Source organism: Gossypium hirsutum, chromosome D13 (genome assembly GCF_007990345.1).
Source record: "Gossypium hirsutum isolate 1008001.06 chromosome D13, Gossypium_hirsutum_v2.1, whole genome shotgun sequence".
Lineage (NCBI taxonomy): Eukaryota > Viridiplantae > Streptophyta > Magnoliopsida > Malvales > Malvaceae > Gossypium > Gossypium hirsutum.
The window spans coordinates 9,799,290-9,818,101 of NC_053449.1; the positions used below are offsets into that span (position 1 = coordinate 9,799,290).

The following is an 18,812-nucleotide window of genomic DNA, read 5'->3' on the forward strand; positions in this document are numbered from 1 at the left end:
CCCCTCCCCATACTACTGAGATCTGTCTAAACATTCATTTCACAACATCCTTATTTATTTGATTATTTAATATGCTAAGTTTTGTGGGTTTTTTTTTCTGGTCATATTATGAGAGAGATTATTCCAATTATGGATTTAGAATACATAAAAGTTAAGAAAGGAATGAGATTTATGAATAGAGGCTCAGTCTTTGGATAGTCTGGAGGTGTAATCGCTTAAATCTTAAGGCTGACAGAAGTTTAAAATATTGTTTTTCAGCTTTTATGGGCCTAAATTTTTTTTTGAACTTTTAAAAGTCAACAAAAAAATTTTATCAACTTCTAAGGAGCCCCCCAAAAAAACTTTTTTTAGCTTTTAAGTACACAATTTTTTTTACCAACTTTTAAGGGCCTTAAATTTTTTTTTAACTTTTAATGAACCTAAAACTCCATTCTATTGTTTTATCTAGGACCCCAAAAATGTCAAGAAGACTTAATGAATATAGAGATAGAATTTTGAATATCATGTCAATTAATTTGAAATTTACACAATTTCATTATTAAAATAGTGACGTGATCAAGTAAACATACTATTGATTTTATAGAGAATTGAAAGTGATACTTCGTATTAGAGGTGATAATGAGTTGGGCTATCCGATCCGGCTCGACGGCTCGCCTTAAAAATGGGAGGGTTCGGGTAAAAATATAGGCCTGAAATATGGGTTTGGGCAAAAAAACGAGACCCGTTTAGAAAATGGACCGGGGCTCGGGTAAAACTTTTTTGGCCCGGGCCAGCCCGGCCCGAATTATATATTAAATATATATTTTTTATTTTTAATCAAACATACTTTTTAACTTATGAAATGTAAAAAAATAAATTTATTTTTAAAAATATATATTATAAGTTACAAAAAAAATATTAATCATTATATATGTATCAATATATATGTATAGAATTAGAATCAAAAAATTTAATTGATTCTAATTCTATTTAAATAAATATATATGTATTAATCGGTTATAAATATTAGCTGACCAATAAATTTAATTTAGCTTACAATTTATAGTTTGTTATAAAATTAAATATGTTGATTGGTTAATATATAGATATTCTGGTTGGTTGATTATATTTTGCAAGTTTTTTATGTTATTTTGGTGTTGTAAAATTTAATATGAGTCGGGTCGGGTCGGGCTTAAAAATTTTCTTTCGGGCCGGGCTTGGACAAATTTTTAGGCCCATATTTCGGGCAGGGCCCAGACCTAGAAAATGAGCCTAAAATTTTGTCTAGGCCCAACTCAAACCCGACCCGGCCCATGATCATCTCTACTTCGCATATTATAAAACTCAAACTTTGATGCTTGTTAAGTTACTAATCAACACTCAATCATCTTAACTAATTATGTCGGATGATTTTTTATTATTTATTTAAGAACTTAACTTCGATCAAGATGTTTTAAAAAGTTAAACTTTAGGCCCTTAATAATAATAATAATAATAATAATAATAATAATAATAATAATAATAATAATAATGATATACCATATCATATTTTTTTAGAGTGAATGAATAATATAATATATCAAGAAACATTAAGTTAGCTTTTATGATTATTTTTAAGGGTATAAATTAAATTAGGATTTTCCTAAAAAGTATAATTTTTAGGCATCAATAAAATAGTGTCACGTCATTAAATTTTAAAAATAACAAAATATTATTATACACTCATCTATATCTAATATTTTCTCCAACTTGATTTAACTTTAGTAAATTTAAATTACTTAAAATAATTAATTTTTTAAATTAAATTTTAAACATTTTTTCCATAAATTTATATTTTTTTATTTTGTGCAACCAATTTAAAAAAATTAGTAAATTTTGTGCAATTTTTTCCTTGTCATTGACATATAATTTTGGTAATTATTTTACCCTAAACTCAGAACCTTGAACCTTGAAATTTGAACCCCGAATCCTAAGATTTAGGGTTTGGGATTTAAGGTTTAAGGTTTGAGTTTGGGTTTGGGGTTTGAGGTTCAAGTTTATGGTTCAAGGATTTGAGGTTTATGGGTTGAGTTCAAGGTTTAAGGGTTTCGGGTTATGGGTTATGAGCTCGGAGTTTAGGATTTGAGTTTAATGATTTGAGGTTATGAGTTTGGGGTTCATGTTTAGGGTTTGGTGTTCTATATGTTGGGTTTAGGGTTTGAGATTCTAGATATAGGATTTAGTGTATAAAAATTATCAAAATCATGTGTCACTGACATGGAAAATTTGTTAAAATGTCATTAAATAATTAGAAAGGGGCCATGAATAATATAGTGGGAAGGGTCCATAAAATATTTTCTCTATAGATGAGTGTATGATAATAATTTCATGTATTTAAAATTTGATGATGTGCCTAAAAACCTTAATTTTTATGATTATCCTTATGCAAGTTATTCCCATTTTTTAGCTCTAACAAACAAAGAAATAAAAGCAAATAGTCAAAAGATTTGTCAACTCTCGAAATATGTAAGTCCCACAATCAAGTTTTGTATAAGATTTAATAAAATTAATTATTTTTTTTATAAAATTTTAAAACCTTAAACTTTAAATTCTAAAACCCTAATCAAATCATAAACACTAAATTCTAAACCCTAAATATGAAACACTAAATTTTAGTCAACTATTTTTTGGATAATGAAAATTTAGTCAACTTTAAACCTTAAGGTTAAAACATTAGAGAATTTATTGTTAGAAAGTGCATTATATTAATTAGAATTTCTTTTAAAATATATAATATGGTATGTTATTTTTAGGTGCTTACAAATTATTATTTTTAAGATAATTTTAATTTATATTATGGGTTTACTTACTTAGTGTCACCCTTTAACTAGGTCTTAACTCAGTCGAGCAATTATCAAAAACCTTTATTTTATCCATACTATGATTATGGGGTTTATTGAATTGATGTCGTCCTTCAATTGGGTCTCAATTCTGAATTGAACAATTACTGAAAACCATTCCTTTTCATGTGTACTATATTTAAGGGGTTTATTGAGTTGGTGTCACCCTTTAACTGGATCCAATTCAATTGAACAATTATCGAAAACCATTCATTTTATAAAATAATAAATATTATCGTGAGAATATTTTTGTTATTTTGAAATTTTTTTAAAAAATATAATTGATAGGATTTGAACCCAAAATCCCATAATTATCAATGTTTTTACTATGTCTTCTTAAAACAATTTTTTTTATAAATATGTTTATTATATAATTTTTTTTTCATATGAGTAGGAATGACAATGGAGAGGAGCGGGAACGAATATTGTCAAATCCATCACTGCTCCACAGTTGGCACGGTCTGCTCTATCACTCACCCCACTCCACTATGGATGTATAATCTTGAAAACTATTACCACCTTCATGGATATTGGATACATTCATCCCCGCCCTATCTTGCTCCGCTTCAATTTAAATTTGTTATTTATCTTTAATATTTTAAAGTCAAGCAAATATTTTAACATAAATTTTCAAAAAAATTATTTTAACATAAAATATATGAATTTTTTAATATTATGTTATTACATTTTACCTTTTTAATAGTTCATATATATAAAAATAAAATGGTAATTTTATATAGTGGAATGGGTTGGAGTGGGGCAATCAATTATCATAATTGCTCCAAACCTGCTATCTAAAAGAAAAAGTCCATCCCGCCTCGCTCCACACGCAGGCCAGTTCGAAATTCATCGGGCGGTTCTGGTTTTGCCATCCCAACGTATAAGTATAATTTTAAAACAATTTATTTAGTGAACAAGTAATCTTATATAGGAAAAATGACTTATTTGACCCTCAAACTCTAAAAAAAATCATTTTAGTATTCTATTTAATTTTTCGTCTCTTTTAGCCATTAAATTTGTATTGTTTGTCAAATCACCCCAAAATAGATGGAAAAGTTAACATCTGTTAACTTTGCTGACATAGTATCCACGTATATGCTACTTAGCAATTACTTAAATTTTAAAAATTAAATTTTTTATAATTTTATAATTTTTTAAATAATGTTAATAATTTTTATATTTTTTTTGAATTTTTAAATATTAAAAAATTAATTAATTGTTGACATGACATCCACGTGATAATCTACATGTGTTTCACGTTAGTAACATTAACAAAAGTTAATCTTTTCATCTATTTTAGAATAATTATTTATCTATTTTAAGATAATTTGATAAATAATATAAGATCAAAGGCTGAACATAAAAATTTAAATAAAAGATTAAAATATATTTTTAATAAAATTGGAGGACAAAATAAAGCATTATCCCTTTAATATATAAGACAGCAAGGAGCTTAGAGATTAACACCCCACATTGTGAGTCACGTGAATGGTTCCAAATCATTGTGCTGTCCAAAACACGACCAGACAAGAAGTTGGAAAAGTACTTTGTGTGTCAAATTTTGATAAAACAAGGAAAGCCGGGACACGTTGATTAATGCACTTTCCGTTGTAATTATGCCCCTCTTTTCTCTTTTTTCTCCAAGATAAAAGCTATTAATAACTTCAGGATCTACCACTTTGTTGTCTTAATGCAAAACTTGTGTCCACCACCCGTACCTGTCCAACTCCTATCCGTTTGGAGTAAATAATAAATACCCCTTTATTCATTTGTTTTATAAATTCTTCCCCATTCATCCCGTGTTTTTACACAGTATATAACAATAATCCTTCTCATTTTACAGTTTACCCAGAAGAGATGAATCATCCACCTGTACTAAAAATGGAATGCTTGGTTCCAATCATCAACACTCTGAAATGGACATTAGCATTCACTCATCCCTCGTAATAATGATGCAGGTTATCTAAGTTGCAAAATGAAAAAAAGAAGAAGAAAAAGCATCAACCTAAACTCTAAAATATGTTTTTTCCCTATTACACGTGAAATCGATTGTATTTTTGATAGTGGGAAGAGAAAAGGAATAATATATGAAATTAAAGAGCACTTGGTAGATAAGCCTGTGTTGTTGTTAATTGTAAGCAGTGCTGTGGAACCTTTTAATGGTACAAAGATTAAGGATTCGAAGGAGGATATGGTTATTGGTGCACCTTGGAGTCTTGAATTGGCCAAGTGCTGCTCCATTCCCTATGAAATAATCCAAAACCTTGTTGAAAGTCCCTGTTTCCACAATGCAAAGCTCTAAAGGTCCAATGGAGTTGGTTCTCCTGGACACAACATAGCCGTGATCCACAAAAGAAGCATCCATTACGCCACAGCACTCACCTAGCACCCTCTCCTCCACTTCCCCTTTTATTTCCCAGTAAATCATGTAGTGCCCTGGTTGATGCATCACCTCCGCATGGCTCGTGAAATCAACCAGCTCCCCTCCATACTTGCTTAGCACCTCTGACCCTCTTCCTACCGCCAGCTGAAGGTCATTTTCTGTGTTCTTGTCTATGTTAACCGTTAATATTAGCTCCCTCCTGAATATGAAATTTAATTTCGGGGTCCCATTGTGAAATCCAGCCACTTCCACCACATCTCCTAGCCGATATCTGTAAAGCCCTGACAAGAATTACATACAAGTGAAACAAGTTATCTAATCATCCATCCAACCATCTTCAAAAGAAAGAAACTTAAGCAAAGTGCAGTCGGACATGGATGTAACAGTCATGTTAGACCATCTCATAATTAAATTAGTGAAAGAAACATGAGCATATATAATATACCAGTAAAAGTTGTAAGGACAAGCTCATATTCTTGTCCAAGCTTGACTTGGGAGAGTGGGACTGGTTCATCTTCTATGTAACCAACTGTGCTGGAAGTCAAATCTTGCTTCTTTTTGTAGAGGGGTATAAACTCGAAATAAGAAAAAGTAGGGATTACAGCAAAAGTGACATCCTCAGGCGGCAAACAAGGATCCAAGTTCACCCCAATCCAACCCTCGGTTGACCCGTAGTCAGCACTCACTAGCGGTAACGAGACAGCATAGTGCCTAAGCTTCTTCAAGTAGGGTTGCATTGAGCCGGTCATGATAGAGTACACATACTTTGCATTCGGCCACAGCCTGGGAACGATGCCATACCAGTTGGAAGCTTTGGAGTCCCTGCAAATGGCTTCAATCTGTGATGCCAAACACGGGTTTGGAGAAATTATATCCAACACGGCTTTTCGCATCCTGGGCAGTGTTATCCTTGAGCTCAGTGTGCCGTCCTTGATATCACTGCATATTTCTTCCCATTGCTCTTCAAAAGAGGCAAAGGCTTGGACTATGCTGTAAGCGAAGGTTGAGGCGATTAACTCGACCTCATCCCAAAACAAGAGGCCGAGTAATAGATGGCAATAAGTAGATTGTTTATAATCTCCCCCGAAAATCACTTCCTGTGGGCTGCAAGTGAATGACTTGGTCTTCTCCTGTTTGATGTTGAATTCTTCACTAGCATAATAGTGGGTGGTTGCTGTTCCCGCTGTTAATCCTCCCTTTGTTTTTAACCGTTTACTGCTGTATATGAACTCCAAGATTCTCCCACCTTCTCTTATTGGATAAACCCTTTAAAAAAATACAAAAAAGGATGGGAATAATGGGATCAGCACGCATTGCAAAACAAATTAAGAAAAGCAACTTATACATTTATATCTGAGTATGGGATGGATGACCTTGATCTGTAAGCTGCTGCCAACCTATATATCTGCAAGGTGGTCTGGGAGCTATGGCGAGTAAAGGGTAAAAGCTTCTGTCTCCCTTCTGTGGTACCGGAGCTACAAACAAATTGCAGGTAAGCCGTAATAAAAACGTTATGAGAGACGGATCGAAGGCAAGAGTCTCATCTAAAAGATGGCTTTTTGGGACAGTGAAGACCCGAAACATAAAGGAATAAAGAAAAAGAGAAAAGGAGTATTGAAAAAGAAGTTACCTTAGAGAGAGAGTAGTAATAGTTTGTTGAGTGAGAATAGGAGCAGTGTCTCCATCTGCAATTCGTTGAATAAAAGGCTCAAAATCTGCATGGGAGGCTAGAGGAACTAAAGAGGCGTAAAGAGATTCCAATGCACAAGCATCCATGTCTTGGATCTTCATGTCCCCAAACCATTTTTTCAGGTACTCCACACCATAGTTGAGATGAAGAATCTGGCCAAGTGTCTCCGTCTGGACCATGGCGGCGTTCTTCGATACACTATCGAACCAACTGATAATTTCGTACTGGTAGTCACCATCGGCATTGCCATTACTGTTCACAACTTGAGCTGCTTCCATCAAGCGCTGCAAAAGCAACAGAGGAGCCTAAAACAAAAACCAAAGAAATGAGGAATACGTGGGCATATATATTGGTGTAGCAGGATGTGGTTTTTTGGGTGTGTGCGTCTCAGAATCAGAAATACACAAAAGGAAAGGAGGGAGCCCACGGTTGAAAATCTCGCATTCATGCCTGTGGCCTAATTATAATAGCTAAGGTCATTGTCCCTTAATGAAAGGCTCAACAAATCTCCATTTGTTTGCAGAAGTTCCATCATGGAATTTGTACGATGGGTTGTAGACCACAAGTGATGGAGTTTATCATTTCAGATAGAGATTCTCCTGGATTTGGAGTAAAATATGGCAGGGACCAAACCCAATCATAGTTTCCCTCCATGTTCATAATTAAGCCATCGATTGAAAGTGTGATAAAGTTTCTTCCCCATTTGTGGTTATGCTATATGTATGTGTGGAAACTATTTTTTATTTTTTGAAAAAAAACTAAAATTAGCTGTCGATGAAAATTTGGAGTCGCCATTAATCTTTTATTAATGTGTGATTGGATCACCTAAAAAAATAATTTTGGTCTACGAGTTTCAGAAAAATAGATTCGGGAGTCAGTTACGTTCGATGAAGGATTAGCACCTTTTTAACGCCCAAAAATTGGTACCAAATTGTTTAATATTGTCTTAATATCGAGAGTTAAAAATATGATCTTTAGTAGAAACTTTAGAAATGCATTACTTATTTAGACTTTTCTCATTTCGGAAAAAAATGTCACACCCAATGCGTTAGGGCACGATATTCTACTTCTTCAAAAATGAGTTTGTCCAAAATACTCGTGTAATAAATTTTAAGAGAATATTCATTTATTTAAAATTTATAAGGAAATCGCGGCCCAATATGTTAGGGCACAATTTCTCAAAATTCTAAGCATTGAATATTTCCTTTAGTGTTTTTTAGAAAAATCATTATCTCGAGAAATCAGAACATCACATCCAATACGTTAGGATACACATGTTGAATTCCCGATGACAAGCTTTATTTTGTTTGATTAAAGAGCAATTCTCGATTGTTAGATTTTACGAAGAAAATTGGAACCCAATATGTTAGGGCTCAATTTTCCTAAAAATCCTAAATACGAGTATTATCTCTATTTTGAAAATTTTCTATTTTTAAATTCAAGTAAAAAATGGTGTAATGTTATATTGTATGTATAAATGTCGCATTAATAAATACCACAATTGTATAGAAATAATATAAATAGTAAATAAACGAAATTAATATAAACAATAAGACAATGACATACGAAATATTAAATAAATAAAAAAACACTTTTAAAATACAAATGAAAGCATAAAGCAATAAACAAACGAAGGCAATAAGCAAGAATATAAAGAATAAAAGGTACATATCACATACATTAAAATTATGAAGAATGAAATGCATACATATGAATTTACATATAAAATTTATAGAATTTATATAACGAAGTATATAATATATTTATATAAAAAAAAGAAAATATAAAAATATATAAAAAATTATAGAGTATATGTTTAAAAAAATATACATGCATTTGAGATTTTTTAAAAAGAATAAATATATACACATATATATAATTATAAAAAATATGCGTTAAAAGAAATAAATATATACATGTACATATATACCAATATATAAAAAAATTAAATAATAATTATATTAAAAAAATGCACATACATATATAAAAAAATGAATATGTACAAAAAATAAAAATACATATATATACATTAAAAATAATTACATATGAAAAATTATAAATATAAAAATAATAATTACATTATTAATTAATTAATTTAAAGAGAAATATAAAAAGGGACGAAATTGAATCGTTGGTGAAAAATCTGGGGCAAATCTGCGAATAAGTAAAGTCACAAGGACTAAATTGAACGTGCGCATAATCATGGAGGAACTGGAAGGGCAATTTTCCCTTCTCCTCTAAACGGCGTCGTTTATCAGGACGAAACTGAAATTGAAAATAAATAAAAGGGGTAAATAAAAAATGAAGAAAACTTAATTGAAAATATATTAAAAGACGGAGGGGCCAAAAGTGCAATTTGCCCCTCCGTTCAAAAACGCGCGGACCCTAGGGCTGGGTCGGGTTGGGCTCGAGTCAACCCGGGCCTTAAACGGCGCCGTTTTCGATTGGCTATATAAGCCAAAATTCCTTGCAAAAAATCATTTTTCATTACCTTTTTTAAAAAACAAAAAAAAAACTCTCTTCCCCTCTCTCTCAGCCCTCAGGTCCGGCCAGGGTCCGGTCATCAGCCACCGCGTCGGCCACCGATCTCTGGCGCTGGCACCGCCGTCTGCAGTGGCCGGAAGAGGGGAAAAAACCCTAATCGGTCTCTTCGACCGTTTTAAACCCAAATCTGGGTTTGAAGCCTCGAAAAGCCAATAGAAAACGTGAAAAAAAATCACGAAACCTTTCGATTTCCGGCCACCGGTCCTTGGGGGTGGCTCCCTCAATCACCTCGGCGTCGCTTCAGAAACAAAAAAAAAGGTTGTTTCTTTCCCTTTTTTATTCTTCTATTATTTGTTTGTAAAAAAATAAATATAATGGTAAAAAAATAAGTAAAAATTGCAAGTATTAACCTTTGATCGACTTTGCTCACTGTTTTTGTGAAAATAATATCCCTCTTTTTTATTGATCTGCCCATCGGTCCTCTGTTACAGTGCATTGAGATTGCTTTTATAGCAATCGTGACAAAAAAGAAAAAGAAAGAAATCTTCTTAGTATCTGCTTGACAAGATCTCTTTTTTCTTGTCATATTTGCTTTGTTTCCTTTCTCGATGTGCAGGTACGATCGGGTCTTGGCTGCGTGAGGAGCTAGGTGGCTGTGGCGCTTGAAGATTTTATTAGAAACTCTAGGGTTTCTGACTATTGTTTTGGACCTGGTTAGTTCGGGCCTCTGTTTGGTTTGAGTCACTGTTTTGAATTGGGCTATGAAGGCCGATTGTAATTTAGGCCTTTTACCCGGGCCGAAATCGGGTATTATACTATATGTATGTATTACTTCCATTTTCCAAGATGATGTTTTTCTTTTTTTTACATTTCCATGATACCGGAGATTCTGCTTTTCTTTTGCTTCATTATCTTTCCCTGTTCTAAATTAAAGGTTTAAAAGGGATAGTCGTAAATATTAATATTTTTCCCCCTAAACCCTGCTGCTTGGATTTATACCGTCCAATTCTAAAATCATTTATTCTTTTGTTCTTCAAAGTTTCGGCTCTGCCCTTATTTAACAAATTTCCTCAAACTAAACGTTTAAAATTTCTTCAACATGCTATTTTGAAGTACATGTCACCGACGCCTTCTTATTGCACAACGCGGTCGAAATTAAAGACACTATTCTCCATGCGAAAAATGAGATGGTTTAAGATAGATCCGAAAAAGAAGTTTGGTTTAGAAAATGGATTGAATTTTTGAATAAGTTTTTTTTTGTTTGAGTTCGGCTCGACTTGAGTTTTTAATAGAAAAATCTTTTGTTATTTTTGTTGTTGTTTTTCTATATTTTATTGTTATTTTTGCTATCCTTTAGTATTATGTTGTTATTATTTTGTTGTTAATATTTACATATTGTATAACACTTGTTTTATTGTTAATTTTGTTACTAGTTTAGAAATATTTGTTTGTTAAGAGGCATTTATTTGAATGTTATTTAAGTATAAAGATTTTTTTAAATTTATTTTAATATTTTTAACGTATTTAATGTATTATATTTTTAAATTTTTTTATATAAAGAAAATAATACGGGTCGAGCTTAAATTTTAATGTTTTTATTTAGATTAAGATAATAAAAAAGTTTAGACTAATTTTCTGAGAACCGAATCCAAACTAAACAATCAAGCTTAAAATTTCATTAGGACTCAATTCAAATCCGATTCCATCCACTAACAACTCTATACCACGTTGAAGCTCAACGAGGTTGAACATTAATTAGTGTTTTGATTTGTAAATTGGTGGAATGAAATTTAAAAGAGGCAAAAAGGAATCAGTGAGACTGTAAAGTGGTAAATTTTTCTTTTTCATAAAAAGCTTATTATCCTAATCATAATGATCTTCAATAAGCCAGTAATAGAAGTTAAAGAAAAAAAAAACTCAAATTTGAAGTTCTGGTACTACACGAAACCTCCCTATCCATGGCCGCTCTCAACAGTATCGCCTGCCGTAAACCCATCGTTAAATCCCAGAGTTTCCCCGATTTCTCTCCAATTCTCCCCTCCACTCGTCTCTCTCACAAAACCAGCTCAAACCTGTTAAAGCTCAACCCCAAAAACAGAAGAAATTGGGTCATTCAGTCAGTCACAGAGGACAAAGAATTGGCTCCAAAGAAGAACAGTCATTCCCATGAACCTAAGAAGCTTTTGTTCCCAAATGGCTCCAAAACTTTGGAGGCTTCTTCTTCAGAGGTTGGAGGTGGTCACGGTGATGGTGGTGATGGCCATGATGATGTCGAGAAGTTGAGTAGTAGAGCAATCAATGCCTCTATTGTTCTTGGATTTGGAACGCTTGCTGTATCCAAGTTGCTTACAATTGATCATGATTACTGGCATGTAAGTTATCTCCTAGGTTTTTCATTTTTTTTTTGCATTTTAATTTTATTTCCTGTTTTACTTAGAGTTGAATAATGATTCTTTTCAAAAGAGCTTTCTTTTGGTATGCTCTTGTCATGAGAAGGGTATTTTCGCTTGGTAGTAGTTTTCCTTGGTTTCACTTCTCTCTCTGCTAGAGTTGGTTAATCTCTTTCGTTCGTCATTTTATGATTTTAATCTTGAAAATTGTTGAGGTGTTTATAACTTTCTAAACTAACCATGAAATCTGAAACTTTGCTTGTAAAAAAAAGGGGGGTCTTCATTTATGATTTGTGCTTTCCTGGAAATTTGAGGTTTTATGCAGATTAGCTTTCAAAAACCAAGTGAAAGCTGGAGCCCTCAAAATAAAATGAAGTGAAAATCTAAGTGCTATAATATTGTTTTTTTTCCTGTCTCAGTATTTATTTGATTCTCATGAATGATTAACAGGGATGGACACTTTATGAGGTACTCCGATATGTTCCACAACATAATTGGATTGCATACGAACAAGCTCTTAAAGCCAACCCAGTGATAGCCAAAATGGCAATAAGTGGGATAGTCTATTCAATAGGAGATTGGATTGCACAAGTAGTTTCTCTCTCTTCTCCACTCTATTAATCCTTTAAACTTAAACATATATTGCATTCGGCTCATATTGTATAGCCTGTGTGTAGTGTTATGAAGGAAAGCCTCTTTTCGACTTTGACCGGACACGCATGTTCAGATCAGGCCTTGTTGGATTTACTCTTCATGGATCCCTTTCTCATTATTATTACCAGTTTTGTGAGGTAATACTTGTGGTTCATAGTTTATATGTTTTGCTGCTTTGAGTCAATTTTATCCCATGGAGCACTGAAACACTTTGAGTTCCAGGCTCTGTTTCCTTCCGATGACTGGTGGGTGGTTCCAGCAAAAGTTATCTTTGATCAAACAGTTTGGGCTGCAATCTGGAACAGTATATATTTTGTAATTTTGGGGTTCTTTCGTTTTGAATCCTCGGCTAATATCTATAAAGAACTGAAGGCAACATTTTGGCCTATGCTGACTGTAAGAAGCTTTTCTTCTGTTTCTTTTGATGCATATTTTGGGTGTCAATGGTTGTGGTATGCATTGCAAACGATGTAGTCTACTCTACCCATGATTTTTGATAGACTGGAATTCTATTTCATGCTTTATTTGTTAGAGCAGGATTTATCATATATGCTTCTTTTTCTTTTACATTAATCACTGTCAATGTAAAATGTCTACCTCTTCTCCATGATGTATTGGAGGATTCAAGCTTTGTTTAACAGGTGTACCTTAAAATCGGCTTCGAAAAAATGCTGTGTGGAGAAAGAGAAATCTGTATATTTTAATTTAGTTCTATATAACTGACCTCAAGCTAAATCATAGCTAACTGTGAAACCATGCCTATGCTGAGAACTGTTTTGATTGATTTCTGCTGATATGGTGAATGGAATAATTGTGTATTTCTCTTTTATAATCTCCATGGTTATTTTTGGTGAAATCTCTATGGCTTTTTGGTGGTAATGAAAAATCACAAAGGAAAATGCATTTGGTGAAACATTTCACCAACATTGGCACACTCCGAAAATTTATTATGCTGTTAGCAACCGGAGTTGCTCTGTCAAATCTACCCTGGGTTTCAAATATTGGAAATTTGACTGTTATGTTTGTTCTGTACTTGAGTTTGATGAATGTGCAGTTAACATCTTTTTTATTTGTATCTCATGCTAAACATGATTTATTACTAATAAATTACACTCACTTCACAGGCAGGTTGGAAGCTTTGGCCATTTGCTCATGTGATTACCTATGGTGTCATACCTATTGAACAAAGGCTCCTTTGGGTTGATTGTGTGGAGCTTATCTGGGTAACAATATTGTCAACGTACGTATCTCTGCCATCTTGTCTAATATGTGAAGACATATGCCACTGTTCCTGCAGCACATTCTTCGTATATCATTTAGTTGCTACAACCATATAATCATTTATTAGGTGTTGTGTGTACTTTTCACTATATTTTCTGTATTCGTCTTGTCTCCCGCATTCTTAACAACCAAATTGCAGAACCAGGATTATATGCTATTCAGGCCTCTTACTTTTTATCCTTTTCGCATTAATCCCTGTATGAGTGTTGGCCATTTTTCTCTCTAGTTGGTCTATCTTTTTGACAAATCTTCATACATGATACAACTACATATTTACTTGTCATATAAACTGATACAAATTCCATGGTAATATGTTTTGAATAGCGTGCAACAGAATTTAATCATTTTTCTGTTTCTTTCCGTGCTTGTTATATTTGTTTCGATTGGAATTTCTTTCTAACGCGGGCTGGTGTTTTCATCTTGAAGTTATTCTAATGAGAAATCAGAAGCACGTATAACTGAGCCAACGATGGATGCAGACTCGAATTCATCAAACAATCCCCCTGAGGTAGAGCTAGAAGAATGTTTTGCATCCTTTGGCATATATTTTGAATGATAAATGAAGTTTACATAGTATAATTGATTTATGGTACTGAAGTTCATCTCTAGGCATTCACTTCCTTTTCATGTTGTACTAATGCATTTCTATCTTCAATTATATTTGTCAGGAATAATAAACGAATCGATATCTCAGTTGTAAAGAGAGATGAGAAACATCATTTAGGCGACTTGGAGGATTACTTGTAGTGACTGGTGAAAGAGTAAAGTTCCCTACCAAGGAATTTCACCCCATATACAACTTTTATACTTTTTTCCTACATTAGTCTTTCAGGTAAAGCAGCAAAGGAGTGGGGATATAATTTGTATCAAGAGAAGTGTAATAATATGGACATAGCAACATTCCATCCTTACCCTTGTATGATATATACTGATGTATTAAGTGGAAGAAAGTGACGGTTACATACCACCAACTTGCCAGCTTTCCAGAAACAATTCGCCGTGGTGGGCGGCAATACTAAAGAAAAGAAAAGAAAGCATTAAATACATGGTACTGATTCTGATTATGGACTGAGTTGAGATTAAGTAAAAAATTTATATTCATTTGTTAGGTATGGGCAGCCCGACCTAAAAAATAGACTTAAAAATTTACTCAAGTTTAACTTAAATAAAAATGTTAAAATCTGAGTTTGATTTGACCTGTTCATATTAATATTTTTTATATTATATTATTTTTTACATAATTTTTAAATATATATAATACACTAAAAATATTAAAATAAATATTTTTAAATAAATTAAAAATAAATTTTAAAAAATATATATTTAAATAATACTAAGATAGATGTAACTTAATAAGAAAATATATCTAAAATAATGATAAAATTAACAATAAAATAAGTGTTATATAATATTTAAATAATAATAAAATAATAGTATTATAATAGTGAAATTATAGCAAAATAAGTAGAAAGCAACAAGAAAATATCATTTAAAAAAATTGTTATCTAGTGAATTTGAGCCAAGTTAGGCTTAGATAAAAAATATCTTACTTAGGGCTTGACCTGTTTTTAAAACGAATTTTATTTTTTGCCCAATTCTATTTTTTGAGCCTATATTTATACTCAAACTCTCCTACTCCTATCCCTAAAGAAAACAAAACCAAACCTAAGAAAAACAATTAAACCTAAAGAAACACAACATACAAATCGATTTTTATCGGCAAGAGTTGTTTGATGAATCTTTGCCTATAAACTTGCAAGGCTTTCAGCTCTAGTTTAAGGACCAGCTCTTCATTGCTTAAAAAGAGTACTTCTGACTCTAAAAGTACTTTTGAAAGAAAAGCTGTGAAGAACAAGCTGCTTTTGGTTGAAATTTTTAACTTTTCAAAAGTGCTTTTGAAAAACACTCCTGAAAAGAAGCTAAAAATTTTAGTTTTTTCTTTCCCAAAAGCACTTTTGGTGCTTAATTACTTTTTCACCCTTCTAATAACATAGTATTTTTCTTTTTTTTCTTGGTACTTAATTATAATTGCGTTAAAATCATTAATTAAAAGTAAAAAATATTTTTTTAAAATACTAATTACAAATATTTAATGGTTATATTTAAATATTTAAAATATAATTTATATATTCTAATTAAATTTGATAAATAATTAATATTTATTGCTTAAAAATATTTAAAATTTATATTTCATATATTAAAATTTTAACAAGTTATAATAAATTTGTTATATTCTTACTAAAATATAATAATATTAATTAATTTAAATATTATTTAAATGTATATTTGTTACTTGATAATAACATGTCTAAAATAGATATTTTATTTCTCAAAAATATTTTTTAATAATAATGCTAAACATTTAAATTTTAAATCAAAATTTTTAAAAATATTTCTTAAAAACATATTTTTACAAAAATTTTTCAAAAATACTTTTTAAAAGAAAGGAAGAATTAACCTTACATCTAGCTATAATTCGCAAACTCTTCTTTACCATGGTTCGACTTTTTAGGCACTTAGATATTTTTCTGTAGACTTGTCAAATACGAGATATTTTTCTGTGAACTTGTCAAATTCTAAACAGACAGTAAAAATTTATCCAATCCAAATTATTCAAATCTAGATTCAGTCAACAACTAAGCAACTGCAGGCATCATTATCCTTTTTTACGCCAGAAAGACATCATAGTGTGATAAAAGCTAACCTGTCAAAATATTAGAGGTTTGCAATCGAAATTTTTAATTACTATTTTGATTTTATTTGATCTTCATCCACTACCAACTGGCCACAACGAAGTGATAATAATAAAAATAGTCCATGCACAGTTCACGTTTTAAATTAATTTAACATTTCAAGGAATATAACAATATTAAATCTCTGCCGCACACCATTTCATTCATTATCAATAAGGATTATATAATACATACATGATTGCGCTTTAAATAGCTTTTTCCGATTACCAATATACGCGCACAAAAAGAAAAAAGAGCTTCATCCACCACTCTAAACAATGGAAAAGATTCAGCACAACCATGTACAAGCTAAAGGACTAAAGCTTCATGTGGCCCAGATTGGAACTGGTTAGACAATTCTCTTCTTTACATTTGCTTATTTTATATATACAGTGTACGTAATTTGACTAATTAATGATACTTGTGGCTAGCTAGCTTCTAATGATGATGGGGGTGTGGGCATGCAGGTCCCAAGGTGGTGGTATTCTTGCATGGGTTCCCGGAAATTTGGTATTCATGGAGGCACCAGATGGTTGCGGTGGCTAATGCTGGCTACCGAGCTATTTCCATTGATTTTAGGGGCTATGGACTCTCAGAGCATCCATCAGAACCAGAGAAGGCAACCTTTAATGATTTTGTTAATGATGTCGTTGCCGTTCTCGACTCTTTGGGCATCACTAAGGTACTGTTAGTGGCTTTGATGTGTTTACGAGCTAAATTCAGCACATATGTTGAAGCTTCTTTTTTTAACTGTTGAAACCAGGCGCATCTTGTTGCCAAGGATTTTGGGGCCTTTGTAGCAGCCATGGTGGGCATACTTCACCCTGATAGAGTGTCCACCATCATTTTACTAGGCGTTCCTTTCCTGCTACCAGGTCTCTCTCCACTCCAGTCTCAACTTCATCTCATTCCACCAGGCTTTTATATGCTAAGATGGATGGTAAGTAATTTCATTTCATCTGCTGCTAATCTTTTTCCATACCATCTCTCGTTTCCATCATGTTGTGCTGTAAATTCATGCAGGTACCAGGAGGAGCTGAAGCAGATTTTGGCCGCTTTGACACGAAGACGGTTATTCGCAAGGTTTATATTATGTTCTCTGGAAGTTTACCCCCGGTTGCTGCTGATAATCAAGAGATAATGGATTTGGTCGACTCATCTGCACCTGTCCCACCATGGTTGAGCGAGGAGGATCTTGCAGAATATGGTTCTTTATACGAGAAAAGTGGATTCCGCACTGCACTGCAAGTTCCATACAGGTAAGCCTGCATACATGGGTTAAGCATGATTGATAATGTTCCACTAAGTCAAACCAGTCCTATGTCATAACTGGTGTATTTTGTTCAAATATGTATTTTATACATATATATACATATCTTACATGCAGGACTATGATGCTGCCCTGTGGGCTGGATGATGGGAAAATCAGAGCTCCAGGACTTGTGATCATGGGAGAGCAGGACTATATCATGAAATTCCCAGGGCTGGAAGACTATATCAGGAGCGGCAAAGTCAAGGAGTTTGTGCCCAATTTGGATGTCACATTTTTGGCACAAGGGACCCATTTCGTCCAAGAACAACTTCCTGAGGAGGTGAATCATCTCATTATCTCCTTCCTTAACAAGCACTGCGAATAAAGGAAACCGATGACCTAGTTGCTTCTTCATCTTCTTCCTTCTTTACCGCTGAATAAAAGGACCTTGTGCCATTTAAATAAAGAATAATATGACCTCAAAATGGTCAAATTTGAATGTATTGGGAGTTGGAGAATCTTCATTCCAGTTCAATTAATGTGCTTGTATTCACTCTTACACCAAGATTAGCTGACGGTATCATTTAACAACCAAATCCAAATCAACAGGCTTGAGTGGCAAATTGGAAGCTTACAAGTATGCTGCCAGCTCCATTAATTAAACGAAGCTAGAGAAAAAGATACCTGTAAAAAAAGCAGAATTTGGAGGAAGATAAGAACTGCCACAAATTCCAATTTTGAGCTGATTAAAGTATTGGGGGTGGAAACATAGTGCGTTAGTATCAGGGTCATATACACTACAAATAAGAGACCAAATAATCCGGAACTTATAGATGTTTGCTTCAACCATTTCATAATTGCAAATAATTCACTGCAAGTGTTATCCAAAAGCATGTCTTCCAGGAAAGTAGACAAGCGTTACCTATATTGTATTTTGTGTACAAATTAGAGCTCATATGCAGGGAGTCTGGGGCCCCAAAGGCTCAACCATGTCTAGGAGAAGATATAAACTTGTGAGCCTGATCAAGCAAAAAGCAAGCAAATGCTTTTGCCCTATACAAGACCTTTACATTGCCTGTTTTTGGTTA

At 32.9% G+C, this 18,812-nt stretch overlaps 3 protein-coding genes across 3 annotated transcripts; 2 read left to right on the top strand and 1 right to left on the bottom strand.

Moving 5' to 3' along the window:
- Nucleotides 1–4,864: 4,864 nt before the first annotated feature.
- LOC121225775 (indole-3-acetic acid-amido synthetase GH3.10) lies at nucleotides 4,865–7,623 on the bottom strand. The gene is made up of 4 exons (XM_041110227.1): nucleotides 6,872–7,623; nucleotides 6,615–6,716; nucleotides 5,687–6,507; nucleotides 4,865–5,522 (listed from the first exon to the last, which is right to left on the bottom strand). Exons 1-4 carry the CDS (start codon nucleotides 7,207–7,209, stop codon nucleotides 4,987–4,989), a joined length of 1,797 nt encoding a protein of 598 aa, XP_040966161.1. The 5' UTR covers nucleotides 7,210–7,623; the 3' UTR covers nucleotides 4,865–4,986.
- A 2,960-nt stretch (nucleotides 7,624–10,583) lies between these two features.
- LOC107925395 (peroxisomal membrane protein 2) lies at nucleotides 10,584–14,784 on the top strand. The gene is made up of 7 exons (XM_041110228.1): nucleotides 10,584–11,787; nucleotides 12,256–12,396; nucleotides 12,483–12,596; nucleotides 12,682–12,855; nucleotides 13,584–13,699; nucleotides 14,167–14,248; nucleotides 14,409–14,784. The coding sequence occupies exons 1-7, from the start codon at nucleotides 11,374–11,376 to the stop codon at nucleotides 14,412–14,414; spliced, it is 1,047 nt and encodes a 348-aa protein (XP_040966162.1). The 5' UTR covers nucleotides 10,584–11,373; the 3' UTR covers nucleotides 14,415–14,784.
- Nucleotides 14,785–16,711: 1,927 nt separating this feature from the next.
- Nucleotides 16,712–18,280, top strand: LOC107918357 (bifunctional epoxide hydrolase 2-like). Its single transcript, NM_001327148.1, is given in 5 exon segments — nucleotides 16,712–16,820; nucleotides 16,940–17,154; nucleotides 17,236–17,412; nucleotides 17,496–17,731; nucleotides 17,860–18,280. Coding segments are annotated over 5 exon segments (948 nt in total). The 5' UTR covers nucleotides 16,712–16,750; the 3' UTR covers nucleotides 18,110–18,280.
- Nucleotides 18,281–18,812: the final 532 nt, after the last annotated feature.